General features: G+C 42.2%; 1 protein-coding gene across 1 annotated transcript; it reads left to right on the top strand.

Annotated features, from left to right (window-relative positions):
• Window positions 1-1,912: 1,912 nt before the first annotated feature.
• Window positions 1,913-25,773, top strand: LOC113509252 (uncharacterized). Its single transcript, XM_052896931.1, has 9 exons — window positions 1,913-2,262; window positions 17,818-17,993; window positions 19,417-19,564; window positions 19,745-20,198; window positions 20,282-21,341; window positions 22,031-22,521; window positions 22,725-23,945; window positions 24,426-24,621; window positions 24,987-25,773. The coding sequence occupies exons 3-9, from the start codon at window positions 19,474-19,476 to the stop codon at window positions 25,089-25,091; spliced, it is 3,618 nt and encodes a 1,205-aa protein (XP_052752891.1). The 5' UTR covers window positions 1,913-2,262; window positions 17,818-17,993; window positions 19,417-19,473; the 3' UTR covers window positions 25,092-25,773.
• Window positions 25,774-26,438: the final 665 nt, after the last annotated feature.

Here is a 26,438-nt window from a genome sequence, read left to right as displayed (position 1 = left end):
GCACTTTACATTATTAGGTACTAACTTTTAACCGCGACTTCGTTCGTGTGACGAGAACATATTGACTGACTGAAATAAAAAGTTGCCTATCTATTTCTCCACCCCACATGGTACGTGTATATGAAATTTCATAGTGATCGGTTATGGCAATATGGCACTAAGAAGTAACAATGAAACAACTAAACTCACTAATAGCAATCTCTTCCAGTCAACGATAAACAAACAATAGGATAGGAAGTAATAAGCGCGAAAAGTAGCGCGAGAGAAAGTTGGAAAACAAAACTAAACAAGGCAACAAAAGAAAGAAATATACAGACGGACCATAATGATGTGCTTAAAAGTAGAGGAACTCGACAAGCGATTTACAAAATGCAGCTCAATACGCAACACAGTATTGCACCATCCTCCCGGACGACACCGGGGCACAAAATGCAACTTCATATTGTATTCTGTAATACACTCTAAGTACATACCTATTTTAAAACTTAGATTTGTCATTAAGCCCAACGATAACGTTCATTCATTTAATTTAGGTCTGGTAAAAACTTTTAAATATGGTAAGTACTCTGGAACTGCTACAATTACACGGGGGGAAAGGGATTGTTAGTAATGGAGACTGAGAATCCCATTGCTAGCAATATACCCAACCAGGTCGACCTCCTTGCGGTTCTCCCTGGAAACTATCATGGTTAATTCCTGATGAATTCATCATGATGGGCTAACTGACTTGTTTTCATTCTCATCTTTCACCCTTCACTGGTGCTCCGCCAGCGTATCCCGTTAACGCAGGCGGGGTTACCATACCATTTTCACCCATCAAAAAAAAAAACTACAATTACGTACATTTGTAGTCTCTCTCAATGTCTCCTTGCACTATTTTTATAGGAGGTGCTCGGAAAAGCAACATTCCCTTATTTTATTTTACCCTGTCTCGCCAAGTGGATGGATCAGATATTGCAACCCTATGCTTGCATACTAATAAGCTTGCGAACTTCGATGTGAACTCTACCGTAATACTGTAGAATGGCCTCTCCCGTGACCACTTCCTTTAATCTTTAACCACAGATTCTTCAAGCTTAGCGTGAAAGTGATCTTTCACGCTAAGCTTGAAGAATCCGTGGGTGAGTGAACATAATACGGTCAACGATTGAGAGAAGAAACTACCGGTTTAATTTACATATTATTATTACGTCACAGCCGCTCAAAACTAAGTGTTGTGCATGGTTCCGAAACTAGTCGAGTTTTCTCGATAAAATTACACGTTAGTTGAACCAGTAGTCATTATATTAAAATATAATGTGTACTTACGAAATTTTTAACAATAAAGCGTATATACGTTGTCTTTAACATAACTTCCCCAACCGTCTGTAACCAATACTCGTAGTTAGCGCGCTTACTATTCAAGTTCAATGCCATGGATGGTTATGGCGTATTATGCCAAGCCGCGCCAACAAAGGATTGGCGAGCTCGTGACCGTTATATCCACAGCTACCATACACGCAACGCCGGCCTGAAGAGTACAGCGTGAACAGCCACCGGAGCCTCGTGCACCGCGATGATCCTGACTAACACACGTTCTACTTCGGTGAGATTCATCTGCACTAGAGTCATACACGACAATTCGTTGAAAACCAGCATATATACAATTTTTTGAATGGATCTCTCGGTCGGCTCGAAGTTTGACACTGCTATAGTTTTATCTAGAAGAGACACTCTCGTGCATCGTATTAGTTATGGCCCTGCTCTGCTATGCTAGCGATAGTGTTTGTGTGGACACTGGTGATGACGTAGCGGCCCAGGGAATCATTTGCGTTTGCGACGCGGATGCTACAATTATAATTAAACAAGTCTAATCGGTATTAGTTACGTCGATATAATTGTGTTGTTTGTCTTTGAGTATTGGCCAGGGGCGCCACGTGCTCCGGAGAGTAGAGCGGGCGAGCGCCGCGCCGCTCGGGTCGCGTCTCGCGCAGTCGACGTCGTGCTGCACACGCGCCGCTCGTTTTCATCGTACGCGTGCACTCTATCGCCGCGCTCCGATATATCCGCGCGACGAGATATCTGGCTCGGCCGCTCTGCTCCTGCACCAGTGCCCGGCCGTGAATTGGATTGACATCGACTGCAATCACGAGTGGAGCGGACAGTTCCCTTACTGTTTCTCGTCGAGTTCGGAATACTTGAAAGTGTTGTTGTTGACAAATTAGTGACTCGTGTAATTACTCGACTGCATCTTACAAGTGTTGCAACATTCTCGTGTCATTTGTAAGTATAATTACGTTGTTTATTTTGTTTTTTTATGTATAGAGCCAAGTATATTAATCATAAACAAAATGTATGTGTTTTTATGAAACAAGGCCGAGTAGTATCAAAATAAATTCTCTTATTTATTTGTCATTATTACGCAGAATTTTAATTCGTACGTAACTTTTGAATATGTGCGTAATAAGCGTAACTCTGCAATGTCACTGCACTCTTCGGATCTTTACGATAATTATTGTTGATGTATACACAACTAGTTTTTACCCGCTACTTCGTCCTTATAACAGGGCTAGCTTTCGCCCGCGACTTGGTCCGCATGGCCGGGACGTATTTACTGACCGCGATAAAAAGAGGCCTCCATCCCATATAGTACGGATAGTGGCCACCCATCCTAGTAGGAACCACGGCCGGGGTTGCTTAACTTACATTAGAGCTACGACCTCTAAACAATCACTCAGTCCTCATTGTATTATATACTTAAATGACAATGGCGTACCTAATACGTTCATAAACTTTCAACCAATTTTACTAATCGGTTATTTCATAACATTTCAAATGTGATTCTTTAGATTGATATAACTTTTTTATTTATGAACCAATTGAAATAAAACAAACACTAAATGTTAAGCGGAGCAAACCGCAATGCATTACTATAAACCGTATTCAAATCGGTTAAGCCGTTTCTGAGATTAGCGTGCACAAACGTACAGAGAAACAAAAATTCTAAAAAAATCATTGTATTGGATTCTATTGCGTTCATAAAACCTCTATCCTATAATAGTTTCTCTTATATATCTTCCATGTACAGATAGCGACCAGTTACGATTTTATTATACATAACCAGTAAGGATGGTACTCATAGTGTTTTTTTTCATTTTGGTAGGCGTTAGTAGTATCTGTGTTAGTAGTAGTAGTATATTATCTGTGGCGTTAGGTGTCCAAGTACTCTGTTACAGTAAAACATTAGTACTCACGGTCGTACACGGACAGCCTTATAACAAGAAACGTACCTGGATACAAAAGAGCCAATTATTGTTTTAATTACCAAATACTTACCTAGTTTATCTATGTATGTGAAACTAGACAATTTGCATGTGGAATTTTACTTGAAATTAACAGTCTGTCATTGCATGTACCTATCTATGCGTGTCGTCATAAATATAAATATATACAGGTTTATATAAAATGAAATATGTTAATTTGAACGATATTTTTCCTAGAAAATGATTTAATCAATTATGATATCTCGTAACGACCTACCTACTTAATTTAAATCAATTACCGGGTACCTACTTCAATCGTGGCAACATTAATATGGAACCAACACAGGAGTACACAGTCTCAATTATAAAATGAATCATTGAAATGTATTTAAAAAGAGAGAAGCTCCTTATTAAAGTCTCGTTAAAAGTACCTCATCAGTTATAATCTCTAACGGGAGCGGTCAACAGCTCTACGTGCAGGGGAAAGAGATTTGTTTATAATTATAAATTATAATAGCGTTTAATGTGTTTAACAATTACAAATTATACTAGTTGTAAAGATTACACAATAACAATACGTACACAAACAAAATGAATAATATTAACAAAACTTTATTACACACATGTAAGATAAATATGCAACTGAAGGCGGCCTTATCGCTGAACAGCAATTTCTTTCAGGCGCCTTGAAAAGTGAGAGCCCTGTATACCTAAACTTAGATTGTCATTAATGGGGTCAAATAACCCCATTGTTAGCAATATACCCTAACAGGTCGATTTCCGCTTGGTTCCCCCTGGAAACCCTCGTGTTTAATTCTAGTTGACTACGTCAGGATGGGCAAACTGACCTGCTTTCATCCTCATCTGTCATCCATCACTGGTGCCCCGCCAGTGTATACCGATAGCGCAGGCGCGGTTACCATACCATTGTCACTCAAAAATATATATCTACGTAGTCAATCAGTTTTTGTAGTCAGTATTAGCTAGTATAGTATTATATTATCTGTGGTATTAATATCCCTAACATATATAGCCTACTGCAGGGAACACCTCGGCCTTACAAACGTGTGGACTTGATTGCTATTTATTATAACGCTAATTGTGTCCGCGACTTCATCCGCGCAATAGTCTAGATTACTTCATAAAAATATACCATTATATACCCTGTATTACAAGAAATAATAAGTTTTGTGAAATATAAACGCGCAGGCTTTAAAAAAAACACCGTTTGTCGTATCACCCCAGTTTCAAATCTATACATTAATGGAAGTCCTTAATATTAAGATGGGTCTGGTGATGCTTGGCGTTGATATATCCAGCGATAACCAGTTTAGCGATTATTTGTGAGTAGGTAGACTAAGATAGCATTCAAAAAGTTAGTTGTGCTTAGTAGAGTGAGACGATATTTCACGTCGACACAAAGCTCAAGTCCGCCAACATATGGAATACTGTTCTCACCTCTGGGCTAGAGCACCATAGTACCAACCTCTGCCATTAGACCGTTTTCAACGTTAGGCAGCTCGAATTATTAATGATCAGCGCCTTACTATCCGGCTATTTCCGCATTTTTTACTGTGGATTCCCAATTGTGATCACTAAAAATTACTGCTGTATCATCGGCATAACAAATGATATCTGCAGAAGGCAAGATTACATAGTGAATGTCATTCATATACAGAATAAAAAGCGTCGGACCAAGTACACTTCCCTGTGGAATGCCGAAATTGATGGATAGTTCTTCGCTCACAGATTCCCCAACTCTCAAACACTGACATCTATCGCTTAGGTAGCTATGAAACCATTCCAGAGCCATACCTCTAACACCGCAGCTTTCAAGTTTCTTCAAGAGAATAGGCACTGACACAGTATCAAAAGCCTTGGCGAGGTCTAAAAATACCTTAACACATTTTTTTCCGTTATCAAGTTGCTTAGAAATAAGATCTGTAAGTAATTTAACTGCATCTTCTGTTGACTTACTACGTCTAAATCCAAATTGTTTTTCACTGATTATTTTATTAATTTCAATAAAGTCCATTAACCTTTTATTTACAATTTTTTCAAGTATTTTAGAGTACATAGTCAACAACGATATAGGTCTGTAGTTTTCTGGACAATCTTTGGGACCGTTTTTGTGTATCGGAATTACCAGAGTTTTTTCCATTGTTTTGGAAAAATTCCATTTGATAGACTGAGATTGATGATATGAGTCAATGGAACCACTATTTCTTTTCTAATTGCCTTAAGTAAGGTGGGCCTTAACCCATCTGGACCGGGAGCACTGTCATTCTTAAGCTGACATATGTATTTATCTACTTCATGAACGTCTGTTGGTTGGTTGAAAAACTACCAGCAGTAGTATTTTCGAACCGATACCAAATCTTAATCTTCAAGAAAAGGCCTTTTCAATGGGCCGGAATCACACCTAAAATTCCTTTAATGCTGTTGGGCGGTGTATCTAAGTAATCACTTACCATCAAAAGAGACGCCTGCTTATTTGGCCCTGTGTTATAAAAAAAAATAATTCATATGACTATAACTTAGATAGCAACCATCGATCATAAACCTGTAATAGCAAAAAAATGTTATTTATACCATAAACGCACTATAACAAGCCAATAAGGCAAAAACGTCAAACAGCGATGCAATAAAGTTATAATTGGCTTGCGTCTACTATAGGCATAAGGTCTCAAAGTTATTGAATATAAATGAAAATAATGCCATATTCTATGATTTTAAGTACGTACAAACTCTTCATTTTCTATAATCTAAAATATGATTCGAGATGACTATGAAGAATTAAATATAATAGAATTATTACCCATCCAGACACGCGCTCAATCAACGTTGCTTAATTAATTTCTAATGTTCAAATTGACTGTACTTTTAATATAATTATTTGTATATGTTTTTAAATAATACAAAAGTATGTGATCGTGTCTAGTGTGATACGCTCCATAAGTATTACAATATAATAAATAACACAAGTCATCTAATAATGCTACAAGGAGATGGCTTAAACATGACCTTTTTCCCATGCTTATGTAACCAGTAACCACTCACACTCAGAAATATCAACACAATATAATGATAATGAATATTTATGGTGTTCATACAACACTTAGTTTTGACTAAAATATAATATGGCTCTATTCTAAATATGAATATCGAAAGGTATTGTAAAACTCTTAGATGCTTTAACACGTTCACGCCGGGGCCGACTAATGTTTTTTGCTGCGATGTGGCGTTCTAATTGATGCTACGGTTCATCATCGAATACGTACCATAGGTGGTACGCGCCGCCAGAAAAGACAGTCTAGTGCAGGCCACCGGTGGTACGCGCCGTCCAATGAGACAGTCTAACGCGGGCCACCGGAGGCCCGCGCCGGCGTGAACATGTTAAATTTTCAAATCAGTTCTCTGGTTGCATACATTTCACACAAAATTGTTTTTGTTCAAAGTGACACGGACCTAGTCAAGTCATACACCTATCACTCTATTGGTCTCAGTTCGAATTGCTCTACGCAGTATTTTTTTTTTTTTTTTTTATTTATTTATTTGGGCACAGCAACAGTATTACAATTCACATTAAATTAAATATAATGAATTTTATAATTAATTGTTTTAAAATTGTATACCATTAATTGCTACGCACAGCGTTAGCTTATACTAGATTCAACATTATATATAATAACTATAGAAAATGAGAACAATTATATATTAAACTCAGACACTTCTTTTGCCATTTTAAGAAAAGAATTTAAATTATAAGCAAAAATGTCCAATTCATTACAATCATTATACAGTCTGCACATGCGGAAGAGAGGATCATTAAAAGTTACATTGTTATTACAATAAGGTACATGAAATAATTTTAATATTCTCTTATTACCTCCTGTTTTAAACGGAACATGGCCTAATAGATCGATAGCATCCCACTTTGCGTTTATAATTTTATATAGCGTGTTCAAATCTTGGATTGAACGTCTAGATTTTAACGTAGTAATACCAAAAAAATTTAGTCGACTTTCATATGTAGATAGCTTACGTCTCATGCCAAGCTTTGAACTTAAATTACGAAGGAAGCGCCGCTGAACAGCTTCCAATCTATCAATATGAGTGCTATATTGGGGAGACCATATGACAGCATTATACTCTAAAACTGCTCGAACAAGCGCAAAATAAAGGATTAATATACTAATTGGATTTCGGAAAGGTTTTGCGGTTCGGAAAATGAAACCAGTCATTTTATTGGCTTTTGAGACAATATAATCGTAATGATGTGAATAATTCAGCTTTGAATCCAGCCATACTCCGAGGTCCTTGACAACAGTTTGGCGACTCATTAAAACATTATTAATATTATATGAAAACTGAATCGGAAATTTCTTTTTAGTGAAAGTTATAAGGTAGCATTTTGTAATATTTAAGTACATATTATTACTTATACACCATTCATGTAATTTATTAAGATTTTTCTGTAAAGCAAAACAATCCTCTATAGTTGAAATTTCATTATATATTTTAATATCATCAGCATAGGCAATACATTTGCACGAAATTGATTCTACAAGATCATTAATAAACACAATAAATAACAGAGGTCCCAAATTTGAGCCCTGAGGAATTCCAGATGTGGATTCATAGGGAATTGAATCATAACCTTGAACCGTTACTAATTGTGTTCGATTAGAAATATAAGAATTTAACCATCTTAGAAGATCTCCGTGAATACCAAGATGATATGCCTTACGGCAAAGAATATTGTGGTCAACTTTATCGAAGGCCTTCGCGAAATCTGTGTAAAGCGAATCAACCTGCACATGTTTATTAAAACTATTATTGATATAATGTATATATGTCAAAAGGTTGGTGGTTGTTGAACGGCCTGTAACAAAACCATGTTGTTTGCTACTTATAACTGGTTTCATGTGAAAATAAATATGTTTATAAACTATACTTTCAAAAATTTTTGCTAAGCAGTTAAGTATGCTAATAGGTCTATAGTTTTTAATATCTGTTTTATCCCCTTCGCGGATTTATTCGCGGATACGCAGAAACCTTAGCATTTTTAGTCCTTCGAAACCCACTTTGATTAAATAGGTTAAAGAGCCTTTAATAAAGACGAAATATTTTTTTTTTTTAATGGATGATAATGGAACGGTAACCCCGCCCGCGCTATCGGTATACACCGGTGGGGCACCAGTGAAGGATGATAGGTGAGGATGAAGCAGGTCAGTTAGCCCATCGTGACGAATTCAATAAGAATTGTTCACGATGGTTTCCAGGGGGAACCACGTGAAGATCGACCTAATAGGGCATATTGCTAACAATGGGACTATCAAACTCCATTGCTAACAATCCCTTTCCCCCCACGAAAGTAGTAATGTAGTGCATTCTAAAACTAAGAAGCACAATAACTAATATAGTACACGATTCTTGGAGAGGAAGAGATTGTTAGTAATGCGGACTACCTATTCCATTACCAGCAAATATACCCTGTCAGGTCGACCTCTCCCTGGAAACCATCGTGTTAAATTCCAGGTGTGTTCATCACGATAGGCTCACTGAGCTGCGGCTTCATTCTCACCTATCATCTCTCACTGGTGCCCCGCCAGTGTATACGTACTGTTAGCGCAGGCGGAGTTATCACTGCATCCTCATCTCATCCATAAAAAAACACGATTCTGGGGAGAGAAACCCCATCACTATCTGATGATATCCATGACCTGCTTTTTCCACGTCTATCGCCCCATGTTGGTGCCCTGCCAATGTATACCGATAGTGCAGGCGGAGTTACTATTCCATTACCATCCATTATTTATTACAATATAGGAAGCAAACGAGCATGTAGCTCACCTGATGGTAAGTGATTACCGCCGCCCGTAGGCATCCGCAACATCAGAGATATTGCACGTGTATCGACGACCTTTTAAGAAGGAATGCGCTCTTTTTTTGAAGGTTTTCATGACGAGTTTTTTTTTTAATGGGTGATATAGGAATGGTATGCGCTATCGGTATACGCTGGCGGGGCACCAGTGAGCGATGAAAGTTGAGAATGAAAGCAGGTCAGTTGGCCCTTCGTGACGAATTCCGTAAAAATTAACTACAATGATCTCCAAGGAGAACTGCATGGAGGTCGACCTGATAGGGTATATTATTAGTTGGTTACATAATTTGTTTAGACGTAGTTATGCATATGTTTACGAAAACGTAGTGTTACGTTCACTGCAACAGCAGTCGACAAATACCTCTGTCTACCCCTTTGGAGATTATAATCGTGAGCGTGACAAATAAAATATTTTTTTATTCGTCACGCCGCCGCCGACGTGCGATGCTTGAACGCATTTATTTGTTTATCTCGTCTTAATGAATACTATAAGTGTATGTTAAGTATATATTATATGTGTTTTGTATATTTATGTAGATTCAATTATAATGTTTATGTTTATTGGTATTAGATTAGTATGTATGTGTATGTGAATTGATTAATCCATTTACGATGTAACTATCGAGAGAAGTTTTTAATATGAATTTCGTCTTATGGCGAAACACTAATTTAGACATGCACTGAAGAATACGTAAAGAACTAATACTGTAATGTTCGGGTCGTCAGAAGAAAAGATCGCCGAAGAATATTTATAAGTTTTAATGAAGAGTATAAAATTCACACTAATTTAGACTAGAGATTAACACTAGTGAATAGCTTGATAATTGTAGAACAGCTGAACTTGTTCAGGACGGGTTGGGAGGTCCTTATATCGTCACCTCTATGGCAAATTTACGAATCTGCAGTGTTTTTTCAAATTTGAAATTTCTTTAAAAATCTACATTTTGCATCATACTACTTATTGTGGCTTATTTTCAAATTTCTATCTCTAACGGTTGAAGAAATCGAGTAGCTCGAATCTCCATATTTTTGTGATATACCCAAAAGTAAACTTACTTAGCATATTTTTATAGTATTTCCTATATATATATATATATATATATATATATATATATATATATATATATATATAATAAACACTTTAATTTGAAAATTTCAATAATTATTTTATCAATTTTTCTTTTCTAATTTAGTTATGTTACATGAATGACTGCTATAACGTTGTTATTTAAACTGAAGTTTTTTCCAAAACACGTGATTTATACCTTGGTATATCTACGAAAGTGCCACTTTCGTTAGTTTGCCAGATATTAAAATAAACGATTTTCTTTAGCAACTTACGAATCTGCCACTTTCGTAGATTTGCTGTTGTATAACTCAATACCTAGAAACTTTTTTTTTTTTTTTTTTTTACAACACAGGGGGCAAACGAGCATGCGGCTCACCTGATGGTAAGTGACTACCGCCGCCCATGATCACCCACAACACCAGCGGCATTGCAGGTGTGCTGCCGGCCTTTTAAAAAGGAATATACTCTTTTCTTGAAGGTTATGTTGTCGTATCGGTTCGGAAATACTGCTGCTGGAAGTTGATTCCAAAGAATGGTTGTGCGTGGAAGAAAGTGCCTTGAAAAACGCACGGTGGAAGACCGCCACTCGTCCAGATGATTGGGATGAAACTTTAGTTTGTGGCGGGTTGTACGGTGGTGAAAATCAGCAGCAGGTATCAATCCGAACAATTCCTCAGAACACTCCCCATGATAAATTCGGTAGAAGATGCACAGAGATGCAACATCTCTGCGCAGTTTCAGTGGATCAAGTCGGACAGTAAGGCGTTGACTATCGATAATTCGAGCCGCCCGACTTTGAATGCGGTCTAACGGAAGGAGTTGGTACTGTGGCGCTCCTGCCCACAGGTGAGAACAGTATTCCATATGCGGCCTGACTTGGGCTTTATATAATTTCAGGCGGTGTTCTGGCATGAAATATCGTCTCACCCTATTGAGCACTCCTAACTTTTTGGAAGCTATCTTAGCCTTCTCCTCCAGATGACCGCAAAACTGGACGTCGCAAGATATATCAACGCCCAGAATTCCTAGACTCGACTTTTTATCAAGGGAAGTGCCCTGAAAGTGAGGAGATACGACAAACGGCGTCTTTTTTGCGGTAAACGCGCAGACTTGTGTCTTTTTGGGGTTAAATTGGACAAGATTTTGTTCACCCCAGATCGAAACTTGATGGAGTGAAGTTTCGATTTCAGACACAAGTCTATTCCGGTACTCATCGGTATGTGCTCGCGAGATCTTTGCATGACCGGTATATAATGTATCTCCTGTACTGTCGTCTGCATAGCAATGAATATTACTTATCTGTAACATATCATTGATATGCAGAAGAAACAGAGTCGGAGATAGTACACAGCCTTGCGGGACACCAGCATTCAAAGGTTTTAAATCAGAGCATGCTCCGTCGACTACGACCTTAATGCTACGTTCCTTGAGAAAACTGGCGACCCAAATGAAGGTAGCTTTGAAAGCAGCGCTCTATGCCACACCCGATCAAAGGCCTTCGCAATATCCAGACTAACTGCTAAGGCCTCTCCCCTACTCTCGATTGCCACTGCCCATCGGTGTGTTAAGTAAGCTAAAAGATCACCGGCCGAACGTCCCTGTCGAAAGCCGTACTGGCGATCACAGATCAGCCGGTGCTCTTCTAGGTACCGGAGCAGTTGACGGTTAATGATGGATTCCATAACCTTCGAGAATAAGGAAGTGATAGCTATGGGCCTATAGTTAGCTGGATCAGAGCGATCCCCCTTTTTAGGGATCGGATGCACCAGAGCAGTCTTCCAAAACTTTGGGACTATGCCCGATGAGTAGCTAAGCCGAAAAAGACGCGTAAGAACCGGAGCCAACTCTGGTGCGCACGTCCTAAGCACAATTGGAGGAATACCATCAGGCCCACTCGACTTATGGATTTCGAGGGAGAAAAGTGCTCTACGCACTGAGCTATGCGTGAATTTAATGTCAGGCATAGAGCTCCTACAACACGTGATGATCGGTGGTGGTTTCTCCCCGTCATCCAATGTCGAGTTTGACGCAAAGATGGATCCAAGAAGATCGGCCTTTTCTTTAGCGTTCTGGGCCAACGAGTCATCCTCCCTGCGCAAAGGTGGAAAAGATGACTTACAGAAATTCCCTTGTGCAGCTTTGGCAAGAGACCAGAAAGCTCGAGTCCCAGAGGGCAAACTAGCCAATCTCTTGCCAATTCTACTAATATGCTCTGACTTCGCTGTGGCTATAACTCTTTTGAAAGACCTAGAGGCAGAGTTATACTTCTTTTTAAGAGCACTGGTGTTAGGATCTCGCGACGCCACACCTTTAGCCCAAGTTAGGAAGCACTCCTGTTTTAGACGAGATGCTGTTCTACAGGAGGCTCCATACCAGGGCTGGGATTTCCCGCCGACGGGCACCACAGAGTTAGGAATAAATAATTCCATTCCCTGAAGCACCACATCAGCAATGGAATCGGCAATGGCGTCGGGATCATCCAGTGTAAAGCAAACCTGCCTCCATGGGTAAGATGCGAAAAAAATCCGCATCTCATCCCAATCTGCCGACCTGTAGTGCCAAATGCGACGTCTACCCGTAGAACGAGGTGGAGTTGGACTCGTAAGAGGCACTTCGCTCCGCACCAAACAGTGATCCGACAATCCAAGCGGGGCTTCGACGGAGATCACACAGTTGTCTGGGTGGGTGGTCAGCAGTGTTATGGAAGCACTTCCAGTATGTGGCACGTCTAGTGATCTTAAATCAGTGTAATTATATATCTGTGTTTAGGTCGCTATGGTAACTAGATGTTTATATATGGTTGTTGATTGTAACATAAAATATATTATTTTTTGCTAATTCTCTTTATTTCTCTTTAATATGGTAGCAGAGCGTTCGCGACCTCGGTAAATAGATAGTTTGTAAAGAACAAAGGTTCGGAGAGAGTGTAAACATGTCTACAAATGTAAAACTCGACATTCGACCGTTCGACGGAACTAACTGGACCACTTGGAAATTTCAAGTGTTGATGCTGTTGAGAACACACGCCAGAGCCTTGGAAGCGGTTCAAGGGACACTCACAAAGCCAACACATCCAAGTACCACTGCTACACCGGGAGCTATATCGACTTATAATGCAGAGTACGATGCTTATGAGCGAATCAATAGCACTGCATTTTTACTACTCACCACCAATATGACAGAGAAAATGCTCGCCAAAGTTATGCGTTTTACTACAGCTAAAGAAGCTTGGGATGAACTGAACCGGCTTTATGAAAGAGTATCGCAAGATCGCTTTTATGATGTCTGCATGCAATTCTTTGGATACAAGCTTGATCCTACTCACGATATGGGGACACACTTGACTACAGCAAAGAATTTATGGCATGAAGTAAATCTGATCTTAATGAAACAAGGTAAAACCGAACTACCAGAGATGTTGTTGATATGTAAAATTATGGATTCACTTCCTGAGGAGTACTTCAATTTTAAATCTAGTTGGGCCTTGATGTCAGTGAATGATCATACGATAGAGAACTTGACTACTCAGCTGTGCGCATATGAAAGGTCTTTAAAGAAAAATATAGATGAAGGTGAAAGTAGCAATGAACTTCTTATGGTACGAGGTGAGAAACGTAATGAGAAGCAAAGTAAGAAGAAAAAGTTCAAATGCAACTATTGTGGAGAAGGGTTTCACAAAGTCAGGTCATGTAAAAAGTGGATTGCGGATGGTAGACCTCCAAAACCTCAAAAGCAATCTACGAATGCAGTAATGTCGACAGGTCTAGCTCTAGCTTGCAATGATAAAAATCTTCATAAAGAATCATGGTACGTAGATAACGGCGCGACAAGTCACGTAACTAATAGGAGAGATGTATTTCAGTCTTTCGAGTACTTTCATGATCCTCATACAATTACGACTGCTAACGGGGACGGAATTGAAGCCATTGGCAAAGGTTCTATCCAACTTGAAGCTGATATAAATGGACAAAAACAGTTGATAACATTGACTAATGTATGGTATGTACCAAGTATACAACGATCATGTTGTATGAAGAATAATGGTAAAGTGATTTTAGTTGGAAATCGTGAGGAGCATGGTAGTTTATATAAATTAAATGTAAAACTATTAATGCCTAAAAATGAAGCAAACCAGTTATGGACGCTACAGAATCTTCAGCTGTATCATGAACGCTTAGGGCACCAAAATTGTCGTCATGTAGCTAAATTAATACAAAAAGAGCTTGGAATAAGGCTAGATTCCAGTTCTGCTGACATTTGTGAAGGCTGTTTCTTCGGCAAGAGCCACAGAAAGAAGTTCGGAGAAAGACCTAAAGCTACCAAACCTGGAGAGCTAATTGTCACAGACGTATGTGGACCATTTTCTTATTCAATTTCAAAATTTAAATATTATGTTCTGTTTAAAGATCAATACTCGAAATATCGTTGGATCTACTTTTTGAGACACAAGTCAGAGGTACACGCTCGCTTGAAGGAATTTCTAGCTGAAGTTAATACTTCTGGACACGTCATTCAAGGGTTGTTGAGCGATAATGGAGGAGAATTTGATAACGAACAGGTACGTAATACTTTGAAAGAATTTGGAATAAAGCAAATGTTGACAATGCCATATACTCCTGAACAAAATGGTTCTGCTGAAAGAGAGAATCGTACAATTGTGGAGATGTCAAGAGCACTTATGCATGCTCATAATGAGATACCAAAAGGTTTATGGGCTGAAATATCTAAAGCTGCAGTCTATATACTCAATAGAACGGGGCCAACTCCAGTAGATGGAAAGTCACCGCATGAGCTATGGTATAATAAAAAGCCAAAAATAAATCATCTCAGAATTATAGGATGCAATTGCTATGTACATATCCCAAAACAGAAAAGATTGAAAAAGTTAGAGAGTAAAGCCGAGAAAGGAATACTTATTGGGTATGATGGAGATGAAGGATATCGCGTTTACGATGTGAAAAATCTGAAATTGATGAGATCACGTGATGTAGTATTTGATGAGAAATCTTTACTAGAAAAACGCAAGATTGACAAACCTCCAGAAAAACCTAATGTAGAGCCAGTAGGAAATAAAACATATGTACTACCAATACCTTGTGCAAATTGTGGAACTCATTTAAATTCACCTATAGAGACAAATGGTAGGGATGAAAATATTAAATCGTTTAAAGAAGATAATGAAAGGGATGAAAATGAAATAGAGGCAACGATGGGGCGACAACTTCGTGATCGTAACCGAATTAAACTCCCTGAGAGATTCAATTTTGAGGAAGTTATTAATGAGGCTATATCTGTTTCTGAGTCATCTTTATACCAAAAAGTCTTAAACAGTCCTGAAAAGGATAAGTGGATTGAGGCAATGAATAAAGAAATAAATTCATCATATGAGAATGAGACATTAAAAATGACAGATTTGCTAAAGAACAGAAAAGGATTACAATGCAAATGGGTATTTAAAATTAAAAATTAATCTTAATATGCCTACTCTACGCATTGAGTCTACAGTCAAATAAGTACATAATCCATAAACTATACCATAAAGCAAAACACATAAAGCTGATACACTTCTATGTAAGACACTGTGTATGTGAAAGAGAATTTACTATTGAAGAAGTACCAACTGAAGAACAGCTTGCCGATATTCTTACGAAGCCTGTTTACAAGCCTAGGCTAATAAAGTTATATAATGAGTTTGGCTTGAAAAAGGAGAGGGAATGTTATGGAAGCACTTCCAGTATGTGGCACGTCTAGTGATCTTAAATCAGTGTAATTATATATCTGTGTTTAGGTCGCTATGGTAACTAGATGTTTATATATGGTTGTTGATTGTAACATAAAATATATTATTCTTTGCTAATTCTCTTTATTCTCTTTAATAAGCAGAAGGTCCAGCAGTGAAGGTGAATGGTCCAACACATCAGGGATTCGCGTAGGCGAGGAAACAAGCTGTGTCAGACCATAAGCCAAAGCAAAGTCATGAACAGATCTTCCCGCATAGTCGGTTGTACGCGAACCAAGCCATTCGGCATGGTGGGCATTAAAGTCGCCAACAATCACGACTTCAGCGGAAGGAATCTGCTCAAGCAGGGAATCTGTAGCCATTTGGACGTGCTCAATGAGTTGGTCGGTTTCAGTGTTACCGCTGTGGGACCTGTATAGGCACGCATAGATGCGGGGATGGTCATTGCAATCTACGCGCAGCCATAGAATGGACAGGTCCGTACCTTCAAGAGTCCCAAGGCGTCGACAGCAGATATCCTCTCTGACATACGCACATACACCGGCACGCGAAACAAAACAATGTTCAAGCTTATACCCCGGGTAGGTCAGGTATGATGTTTCGTTAGGAGGGGATATCTGTGTCTCCGTGAGGAAGAGCAATGCCGGCCGCGCCGTTTCTAGGTGGTGGTGGACAGCGTTCAGGTTTGAATGAATTCCCTAATATTACAGAGGCTCACATTGAGCAAAGGGGATGCCGCAGAAGTCTTGCTCTGTTTGCCCTTGGTCCCATAGAGCGGAATTTTGCCCCCCCCCGAATACGCAGGGCAGCCCGAGCGTGGTTGCTCGAGGGAGGATTCTCCAGCAACATGGCTGCTGGTACCTCCCTGGGGTACGTTATTTTTTTTAAATTCCACTGCCATGGTATTGAAAGATGGGGGGACGGAGTTGGGGGAGGATTTTAGGATAAGGAAAGGGATGGGTATAGGATGGGCCTCGGACTCCCTCACTCACCATACGGAATGTGGTCGCACTAAAAGTGCAGCCACTTAGCGTCGGTATTCTGTGAGGGTGTGGTACTTCCCCGGTCGAGCCGGCCCATTCATGCTGCAATACCATATGGTATTACAGCGTGGCTCTACCACCTACAAACTCTCATGTATGAAGGTGCAAAGTAACGAATATGCATTTATTTCTGATACTTGTAATATAATAAAAATTAATTATGCGCATTCAATAAAAAACAGGATTTTAAAACTAAAATGTTAGCATGATCTTTTACAGTAGTCTTCGGTCACAAGTTATTTGCATTCTAATGTTCCAAAACGTTCCCCTGTAAAGTGTATCTTTTTCAGTTTCGTAAGTTTACCATAAAGGTGACGATATATAACTACAAACACTATGTTAGCATAGTGGCCATTAGGTAAATATACAATGTTTACAACAACACATTATTTAATCAATAGCAATCAGCCTGTGTTCTGATGAGAACAAAGCTGTAATCACTCCATTTAGTTATAATACTTTCTAATGATTTATTTATCATCATCTAACAGTATTTTTTGTTTGCTGTTAATTACAATACGTATTTTTCCATCATTATAGTATTTATCTGTAATGTTAATGGCTCGTTAGTTTGATGGACAATTAATTCATATTTAATACTACATGATTAATATCGAAAAGTTATGTACAATATTTCATCACTGATTACTTAATAGAACCACATTTCGTATGAGAAATTAGCTGTTGCCCACGACATTTGTACATACGCGTGGATTTTAACCAATGAAATAACCGACGCGTGGTTGCCGTCGATAGTGCCTCTATCGATCGTCCATTTTACATTTCGGGGCCGATGACTAAATTTACGATTTTATCATTATATGCAATCATTACAGGCGCTGCGGTGCGAATGACAGCGCGTGCGCGGGCGCAGCGAGCGCTCTGCCCGCCACTCGCACGGCCGGCCCCCTGCGACGCTCCACTCCACTGGATTTCTGCCACATACCTGGTCGCATCAGCTGCTGCCTTCGGCAGGTCCAGGCACGCCGGCGCCCTCAGAACTTCGCCACAGGTTACCTATCTACACACCACCTATATCACTGTTCTTTTTACTTTCACTGGCACTCGACCAATGTCTTTTCAAACTTGCATATTTTTAATATTACTAGAGGATTCTTGTACTACTATTACATTTATAATATTAGTAGGCTAGAACTGTAAAATAATTTGTACGCGTATTTGCATTGCATTACACTCGTAAACGATTTGGTTAAACTCTCAAGTAGCACCTGCGTTAGTAGCTCGTGCTTGGAGAACACTCGAGTTCGAGTGCTACTACAGCACTCGGAGCGAGTATTCCAGTAATACAAACCGTGCTTTGCTCACGTCACTCGTAACGGCAGAAGTCATGTTGTTCTGTGATATTAATTGTTTACCATAGAAGAAAGTTTTTTGATAGCAATACGCAAAATTTATCTGCATTGGTACCTACGTGTGTGAATGGTCCGTTGGTCTTCAGAGACCACAACGCACAAGGGATATCGTGGGCATTACAGTCAATTCTGTGATGTCCATAGTTCTGTATACATTAATATTTCTAACGACAGTTAATATTTTTCATCAAAGTTCAGCCGTCAGCGTGTTCGCCTTTCCAAGTTATATTACAAATCATCAGAAAGTGGTTGAAGCAAGAAACATCCTCGTAGGTCAAGACAAAGGCTCTTTAGCTCTAAATTCTCTCTGCCTACCCCACAAGGATCTAGTGGAATATCTATTATCTGGTACTGTCAAATATGTAGGACTTTCAATATATATCAGTAAAATGTTTTAAACTATAAAAATACCCGTATATATTACAGTAACTTTCAAGTGGGATCACTTTTTTCCAACCAACAAAGAAGGGATGTTTTCAATATGGCGGACCCAACTTCTAAAGCTGATATGACTATACTTGAGTCAAATGTAAAATAAAAAAGGTGGATCTAATAACTTTATAGTGCCGAACTGGCGAAGCATATCTTAAACTCAATACCTAATAGCATTGTGTTCTTACGGTCAGAAAGGTCAAACCGGTTTCTGATTGGCAACGTGATTCTATCATGTAAGTTACTTGATGGAAGAGTCGCGGTGCCCACAGTAAATTTGTAAGAAATTAAAATATTTTTGTTATATACAATTACCATGAAATATTTTAACTACCTAAGTATATATTTTTTTTAATAGGTGATAATGGAATGGTAACCCCACCCGCGCTAACGGTATACACCGGGGGGGCACCAGTGAGGGATGATAGGTGAGGATGAAGCAGGTCAGTTAGCCCATCGTGACGAATTCAACAAGAATTGTTCACGATGGTTTCCAGGGGGAACTACGTGGAGGTCGACCTAATATATAGGCATATTGGTAGCAATGAGGCTGTCAAACTCCATTACTAACAATCCCTTTCCCCCCTACCTAAGTCTATTGTTATAATAATATAATGTGTATGTGGACAGCGCTGAAGTAAATGTATTGCGTGGCGGCCACTGCACCGAGCGGCCGATGGTCACGTGATGTCCGCAGGCCGGCGGTCCTCCGCGCTCGCACTCAGCGCCTGCACGCTACTTCTTCTCTTGCAATTAACATGCACCACCTCCGGAACAGGTATGTCTAATAACGTAAAATTCTAAAAGAGGTCCCGTCGACCGCTAGGCCGTGGGCGGTGGCCCATGGCAAACATGGCCTATGCCGCCTCTTAACCTTTAATTTGGTGAACTGCAAGCTCGTTTGTCATTCCGAGGGGCATACAAGAGCACTAAAATACTAATAGATACATTTAAACAGGGCTACAGGGTGGAGAAGATGACGACGAGTCGACAGTAATAGTGAGCGCGGTGTCGGCGGACGGCACGTGGGAGAGCGGCGAGGCGCTGGCGCAGTTCGCGGCGCTGAGGATGCGCGCGGCCGGCGTGCGGGCGCGCGCCGCGCCGCCGCCCGCCGCCTGCGCCGCGCCCGCGCCGCCCGCCGCGCCCGGCGCCGCCGCCTGCCTCACGGCCGCGCTGCGTGCGCTGGCCGGCGGCGCGCTGCACGCCGCGCTGCTGCCGGTGCCCGCCACCGGCGCGCCCGCGCCGCCCGAGCTACGCGACGGCGGCCTGGAGGAGCTCGGCGACGCCGCGCCGCCGTCGCGCCGCGCCTGCCTCGCCACGCGCCCGCCGCTGCGCTCGCTGCTGGACCTCGCCGATGAGAACGCCGCCGCCGCGTACCGCCTGCTGCCTGAACACCTCGCCCCTATTTCCGAGTGAGTATCTACATAATTAAATATTGTATTAAAAATGAGAATTTTATTTTATTCTTATTGGGTGCCTTATATTTTCATTTCAGAGTTTTCTGTGAATCTTCAAACTGCACAGTAGCGGAATTCACACCTCATCATTGTATTGAAAAAAATTCTACTTGCGCGACGATACTCACCAGTGATGACAGTGAAGTCAAAATACTGACTGACGTCATTAAAAAACGAAATTTGCATACTCGCGTGATCGGTTTTGGACCATACCTCGTGACTATCACTAAAGCTCTGGCCGCTCACCGGCCTGTTTTGGTGTGTGATCATGCTCCCGATCTCACCGAGCTGGCCTACCTTAACGCTACCCACCTCGGTCCCCCGCCCTGCGAAGCCGAGAGAGTATGCCCGTTTGAGCCACGGCGGCTCATTAAGCTCGTAAATGCTCGTTTATTAGCGCGATCTCCGAGCACCCTTCGCATCCTTGCACGCTTGCATCTCGATACTCAAGACTTGCGGGAACTCAGCATTCAAGCCCGCACTAGCGGACCTCAAGAAGCTGCTAAAGCTTACATTAATACGCGCCTTCAAGTGGTGTCACCGGGGGAAGTGCGCACTGCGGTGCTTTTACCTTCGAATACGTCGCGACAGGCGTACGACGCGAGGGCGCTAATTGCAGCTGCGACGCTCGCTGAGCAGGATCTCGAGGAAGAAAGCGCGCCCCAAGTTGCGCGATTCAAAACAGAACTGACAGATGATGGCTGCTCCGCTCCGCAGGCATACAAGTACTTGACAGACGCTCTCGGCACCGGCGAGTACGGAGCTTTGTCGGCCGTTGCAGGCCCGGCTTGTGGCGCGGCATTTGCCGACGTCGTACGGCTAAGTCCGGCGCATATGATGCCAGTGTTGGCGTACACCGCGCAGGCGCCGCCGCCGCCTCCCGCTGCTGAACTCACACTGCTAGCCGCTGGCGATGCGCGTCTTTACGCCGAAACATTTGCGTCCCTTTTAAAGCATTTTGGGTGGCGCCGACTAGCCGTCATCAGTGAACCGGCCACGCGAGCCTTCCTCGATGATACACGACTTCAAGCCGACATTATCGTACATGTTGAGTTGCCGGACAGTGGCACTGAAGTTCATGATGAGCTTATTAAACGGGTAATTTTTTTATTGTTTATTAATATCTATATTATTCTATTCTCCAATGCCTGATAATTTCTTAAAATATTAACTAGCAACAACTTTAAGAATTTGATTACAATATAAGAGCAAATCAGCTAACAAGTTCTCAAGACATTTTAAACATGCAGGCAATTTATTTATTGTTAAGTTGTAATTAATATACAGCAGCATTGTTCCTTTATCAGTACTAAAGAGTAGTCATCATCATTATCATATCAGCCTTAACTTTCCACTGTCCCTCCGTCGGGGGTTCTGTCAGTAGTTGTCACATTTGGCAGGCGAATTGATAATCGTAGTTAGGTTTTGGAGATGCTTTAGGAGAGATGCTACTGCCCATTCCTCGCCCTCCCTAAGTTGCCTCTTATGACATCTACAGGAATGGAACGAATGGCCTATTCCATGCCAGAACTACTCGGAAAGAGGAGTGGTGTATAATATTAAATTAAAGATAGTTCAACAGTGCATATACTACGCGGTTTAATTCTAATTATCCTGTGTAGCTTTCAATGAATCTTCATGAGCGATGATAATAGAATACTAGTACACTTTTATAACATAGTAGAGTAATAGCAGATAGCGTCTCGCCGTTTCCGCATACATAAAATAGGTATCAAGGAATTTATAATCCAGATCTTGGTCTAAACACGAGTAAACTGCGCCGGCAGTGGGCAGAGCGCGTGGCGAGCCTGAACGTGCGCGTGGTGTGGGCGTGCCTGGAGGACGCGCGCGCCGTGCGCGCGGCGCTGTGCGCGGGCGGCGCCGCGGGGCTGACGCCGGCCGCCGGCGCCGTGTGGCTGCTGCCCGGCGCGCTGCCGCCCGGCTGGCTGGCGCCCGCCGCCGCCGACCGCCACGCCTGCTCGCGCGCGCGCCTGCGCCGCCTCGCGCAGGGGCACGTGGCCGTGGCGCCGCGCTGGCAGGCCGACTGGGACGACGGCGGCCACCGCGACCGCGGCGCCGCCGCCTGGCAACACCGCTGGCGCGTGCGCTGCTGCGGCGCGGCCGGGACCGCCGCCTGCGCCGCGCCGGCCTGCGCCGCGCCCGGCGCTTCCGCCGCGCTGCTCTACGACACCATGCGACTGTGGGCCGGCGCCCTGCGACACGTGCTAACCGTCTACCCGGCCGCGCTCGACGACCTGCACCGGCCCGAACTAGTCAGGTGAGACCCGGGACCGTGCTGCACAACCCTGTTGCAGATTCCCCGTTCATTTAATTATTATAAGTCAAAACGACCAGGTCACAGTAAATAGTTCTAAAATTACACAGTAAATTTATCTTCTCCTGATTAAATCCATGTAAAACGAATATTAGTACCTCAAGAGCCGTTTACGTTTATTGATACTTTTTTTTTTACATTTACAGAATGCTGATCGAAAACGTTACAACTACCGAGTACGTCGGTCTGACGGGTCGTTTCGAGTGGACCTCGGCCGGTGGAGTTCGAGCACGCTCGTCGCCTTTGGTATTACGACAGTGGTCTAATGGTACGAGCCGGCGAGTCGGTAACTGGGAGAACGGCACGCTTACGATTGACGAAAATGCGCTGCGCTGGTACACCGCAGACGGTCGCCAGCCCGACGACGGTGGGGAACGATGCGGTATCCAGCCGCTCGCCGATTTTCTACATAGCGACTGCCGGGCGGCGTTTATAGTGCTCAGTTCGATTTTACTCGCATCGTTGATATGCTTACTAATCGGTGTCGCTTTACATTGCAAACGTCGCGCAGAAATGGAGTACCGAGCCCGTCTCGCGGCCCTGGATATGCGTACATTTGGCCTAAAACCGGGAGGTCTCGACCGGTGGGAAGTGCCCCGGGAACGCGTGGTCATAAATAGAAAGCTCGGTACGGGCGCGTTCGGAACCGTGTACGGCGGGCACGCCTTGCTTTCCGAGGACCGAGGCTGGACGGCCGTGGCCGTAAAGACGCTGAAGGCCGGCGCGACCACAGAGGAAAAACTCGACTTTCTCTCGGAAGCGGAAGCAATGAAGCGATTCGATCACAAGAATATAATTCGTTTGCTAGGCGTGGTCACGAAAACTGAACCAGTATGCACCGTGATGGAATTCATGCTGTACGGCGACTTGAAAAACTACCTCCTTGCTCGGCGGCACCTGGCATGCTCGGGCGGCGGCGGCGGTGGTGACAGCGGCGAGGCGGGGCAGGAGGCGGCCGAGGAGGTGTCGGCGCGACAGCTGACCAGCATGGCGCTGGACGCAGCGCGGGCGCTGTCGTACCTGGCGCAGCTGCGCTACGTGCACCGCGACGTAGCGGCGCGTAACTGCCTCGTCAGCGCACACCGCGTTCTTAAGCTTGCCGACTTTGGCATGACGCGCCTCGTCTTTGAAAACGACTACTACCGCTTCAGCCGCAAGGGGATGCTGCCGGTGCGCTGGATGGCGCCCGAGAGCCTCGCCCTCGGCGTCTTCTCGCCGGCCTCGGACGTCTGGTCCTTCGGCGTGCTGCTCTACGAAATCGTGACGTTCGGTTCGCTGCCGTTTCAAGGCTTGAGTAACAGCGAAGTACTGACTCGGGTCAAAGCCGGTCAGACTCTCGAACTACCGTCGGGGCTGAAGCCGCAGCTGTGAGTACAACATAAAACGGGGTCCGTATACGGTCGAGCAACTCGAGCCGTAAATATAGTTAAATATCATAAGATGGACGAGTCGCTCTATCATCATTTTATTTTTATTGAATAATGGCAAAAAATCGTGTTTAAACGGGCTGCTTGACCGACTACAGAGGCCTTTATAAATATTTTTAGTACCATTTAATTTTAAAATTATTTATTTATGTTACTTAGAAGCATACAGTTATCATTAGTAAACAGTATCTAGGAAATACAATTACTTGTAACTTCCTACATATTATAATGCATGCTGTATTATTCCTGGCCAAAAAATATAGTGCAGTGTAGTGGTAACTAAATTACCTATAAAAATAAAATCATTGTTGTACTACTATATTGCCTATTTTACGACGTTTTAGAATAATATTTTTTTTTTACAATATATTTCAAATAAGTATTAGTATAATATTTAAAAGCAAACTATGTCAATGCCAGGGAGGGCTTGATGAAGTCGTGCTGGCAGCAGGACTACAAGGCGCGGCCGAACGCGTCGGAGGTGGCGGCGTTCCTGGCGGACTCGCCGCGGCTGCTGGCGCCGTGCCTGGACGTGCCGCTCGACGCGCTGCCGCTGGACGGCGACGCGCCCTGGCCGCCCTGGCCGCCCTGGCGCCTGCCCGCCGACCGCGCAGAGGTGCCGCTCTCCTCATCCCATCCTACGCGTGCCACTTCTCTCGATACCCTGCTCGAATCATGCTAAGTACGACCGGAACACGTGCCCCGGTAGTTCACCTTCTGAATGTAACCCACGTGTTCTAAAATTGTTGACACCTAATTTTCCAAATCCGAATGCGTGAGGCCGACTCGGGAATTCTTTACACTGTCTCCCCGGGATCTCGGCCGCTTCAGTCCTAAATAACCTGACGGATACACTGACCACACATAACATTATTCAGCGTGTCATGTCATTGGAACTTTAAAGATTGACTTTAAATGTTATGTGTGCGTACGAGGCGCGCGAGTTTATAAGTTTGGTAAGTGGAGGCGTGGTGTCCGCAGGCGCGCTGGGTGTCGTGGGCGGCGCCGCCGTCGGCCGCCACCGACACCACGTACCTGAGCGCGGACGCGCCGCCGCCCGACGAGACGGACGCCTTCCTCGCCTGACGCCGCGGCCCCACGCTGCTGCGTCCGGCGCCCTGTGTTCATTTTCAATTGATCATTCCAAGATATTCTAGTCAATTCGCAAATGTTAGTGGTGAAGGTGGGTCGATACTGTACGAAATAAGTACATTTATTTGATAACTAATTAGTTAAATAAATTAAGCCAAACGTTGAAAATATGCTTTAGTATTATACAAATCATCGATGTAATAGGTATAAAACAAAAGAGTAGCTGATCACCTCGCTGATAGATTTAAAAGCATGAAATTTTAAACTGAACTTCCTATAGTAACGTAAGTACTAAAAAAAACAACTTAGGCCTCAGGAATGCCAACATGTCATACGTCGCTGTTCCTAGCATAAACAGTGTATCGTATGCTGTCCGTGTCTACGAGTAATAGAGATATCAGACGAGATAAATATCTTATTCACTGTTTAATATTTGTGTCAATATTCATACACAAATGCTTTAAAAGTGATGGTTCCCACTTTTCATCAGCTTGTTTATAACTTTAATTTATATAAAAAAATTTAATTATTTATTATAAGTAAGTTTTCGTATATAAAATCGAAAAAATAAATGATATCACATGTATCTTCCCACCTCACTGAACTTTAGTTAAACTTTGTAAATATTAATTATAAGTTAGTAAAAAATAAAATTTTAATAAAAATACAAATTGTATACTTGTTGTTTTTCTTACTAGATCCCTATTTACCATGATGACCATAGATGCAGTTGGACCTCATCCTGTCTTCATATCAAGGGGATAAATAATGGAAATTTGTAAAGAATTAACAGAAAAATTAAACTGAAAACCTCCTATTTTTAAAAACAGTTGATTTCAAATAGCAATGCGCGCAAGCGACCGGACTATCCTGTTTTAAAACTGACAGGCGCCTGAACATTATTTCTTACCACAAATAAGACCTCTTTTTCGAGAAAAAGCTTTCAACCGAATTAAAAAAAGATATTCTCAATTTAATTATATGATTAAATGCAATGCAAAGAGAGGGGTGTTATAAGTTTAACGTTCCTACGGGCCGAATATGTTGCGGTTATTTTTTGTTTGAAAGCTGACGTGTCCGAGATAATTCTTAGCTACAATTTATAAAGATCAGTTCAGGCGTTTCGGGTTACTTAATTTATTTTATGTTATTTGTTATTATTTAAAATAGTTTTTTTTTTTTGTGCAAGGTTGAGAATATTTTTAAATAATTTTATTTCAAGATATACATTCATTGCAATTTTCGTATAATGTAACGGTTTTGAAAGATCCCAATTCGTGTTGAACAGGCGATCGTAAGTCGATGTAAAACCCCGGTGAATGTACCCGGTGCCCCGCTGAT

This window comes from Galleria mellonella, unplaced genomic scaffold (assembly GCF_026898425.1).
Source record: "Galleria mellonella isolate WM207_F2 unplaced genomic scaffold, CSIRO_AGI_GalMel_v1 utg35081, whole genome shotgun sequence".
Lineage (NCBI taxonomy): Eukaryota > Metazoa > Arthropoda > Insecta > Lepidoptera > Pyralidae > Galleria > Galleria mellonella.
The sequence above is the reverse complement of the archived record's forward strand: the minus strand, read 5'-3'. Positions and strand labels throughout refer to the sequence as shown.

Excerpts from the sequence above, each read along its gene's own strand:
- LOC113509252 (XM_052896931.1), top strand. The coding sequence starts at position 19,474 with ATGTCCGCAGGCCGGCGGTCCTCCGCGCTCGCACTCAGCGCCTGCACG. Across the intron at positions 19,565-19,744 it reads ATGCACCACCTCCGGAACAG|GGCTACAGGGTGGAGAAGAT; the intron begins GTATGTCTAATA and ends ACATTTAAACAG. Across the intron at positions 22,522-22,724 it reads CACCGGCCCGAACTAGTCAG|AATGCTGATCGAAAACGTTA; the intron begins GTGAGACCCGGG and ends TTACATTTACAG.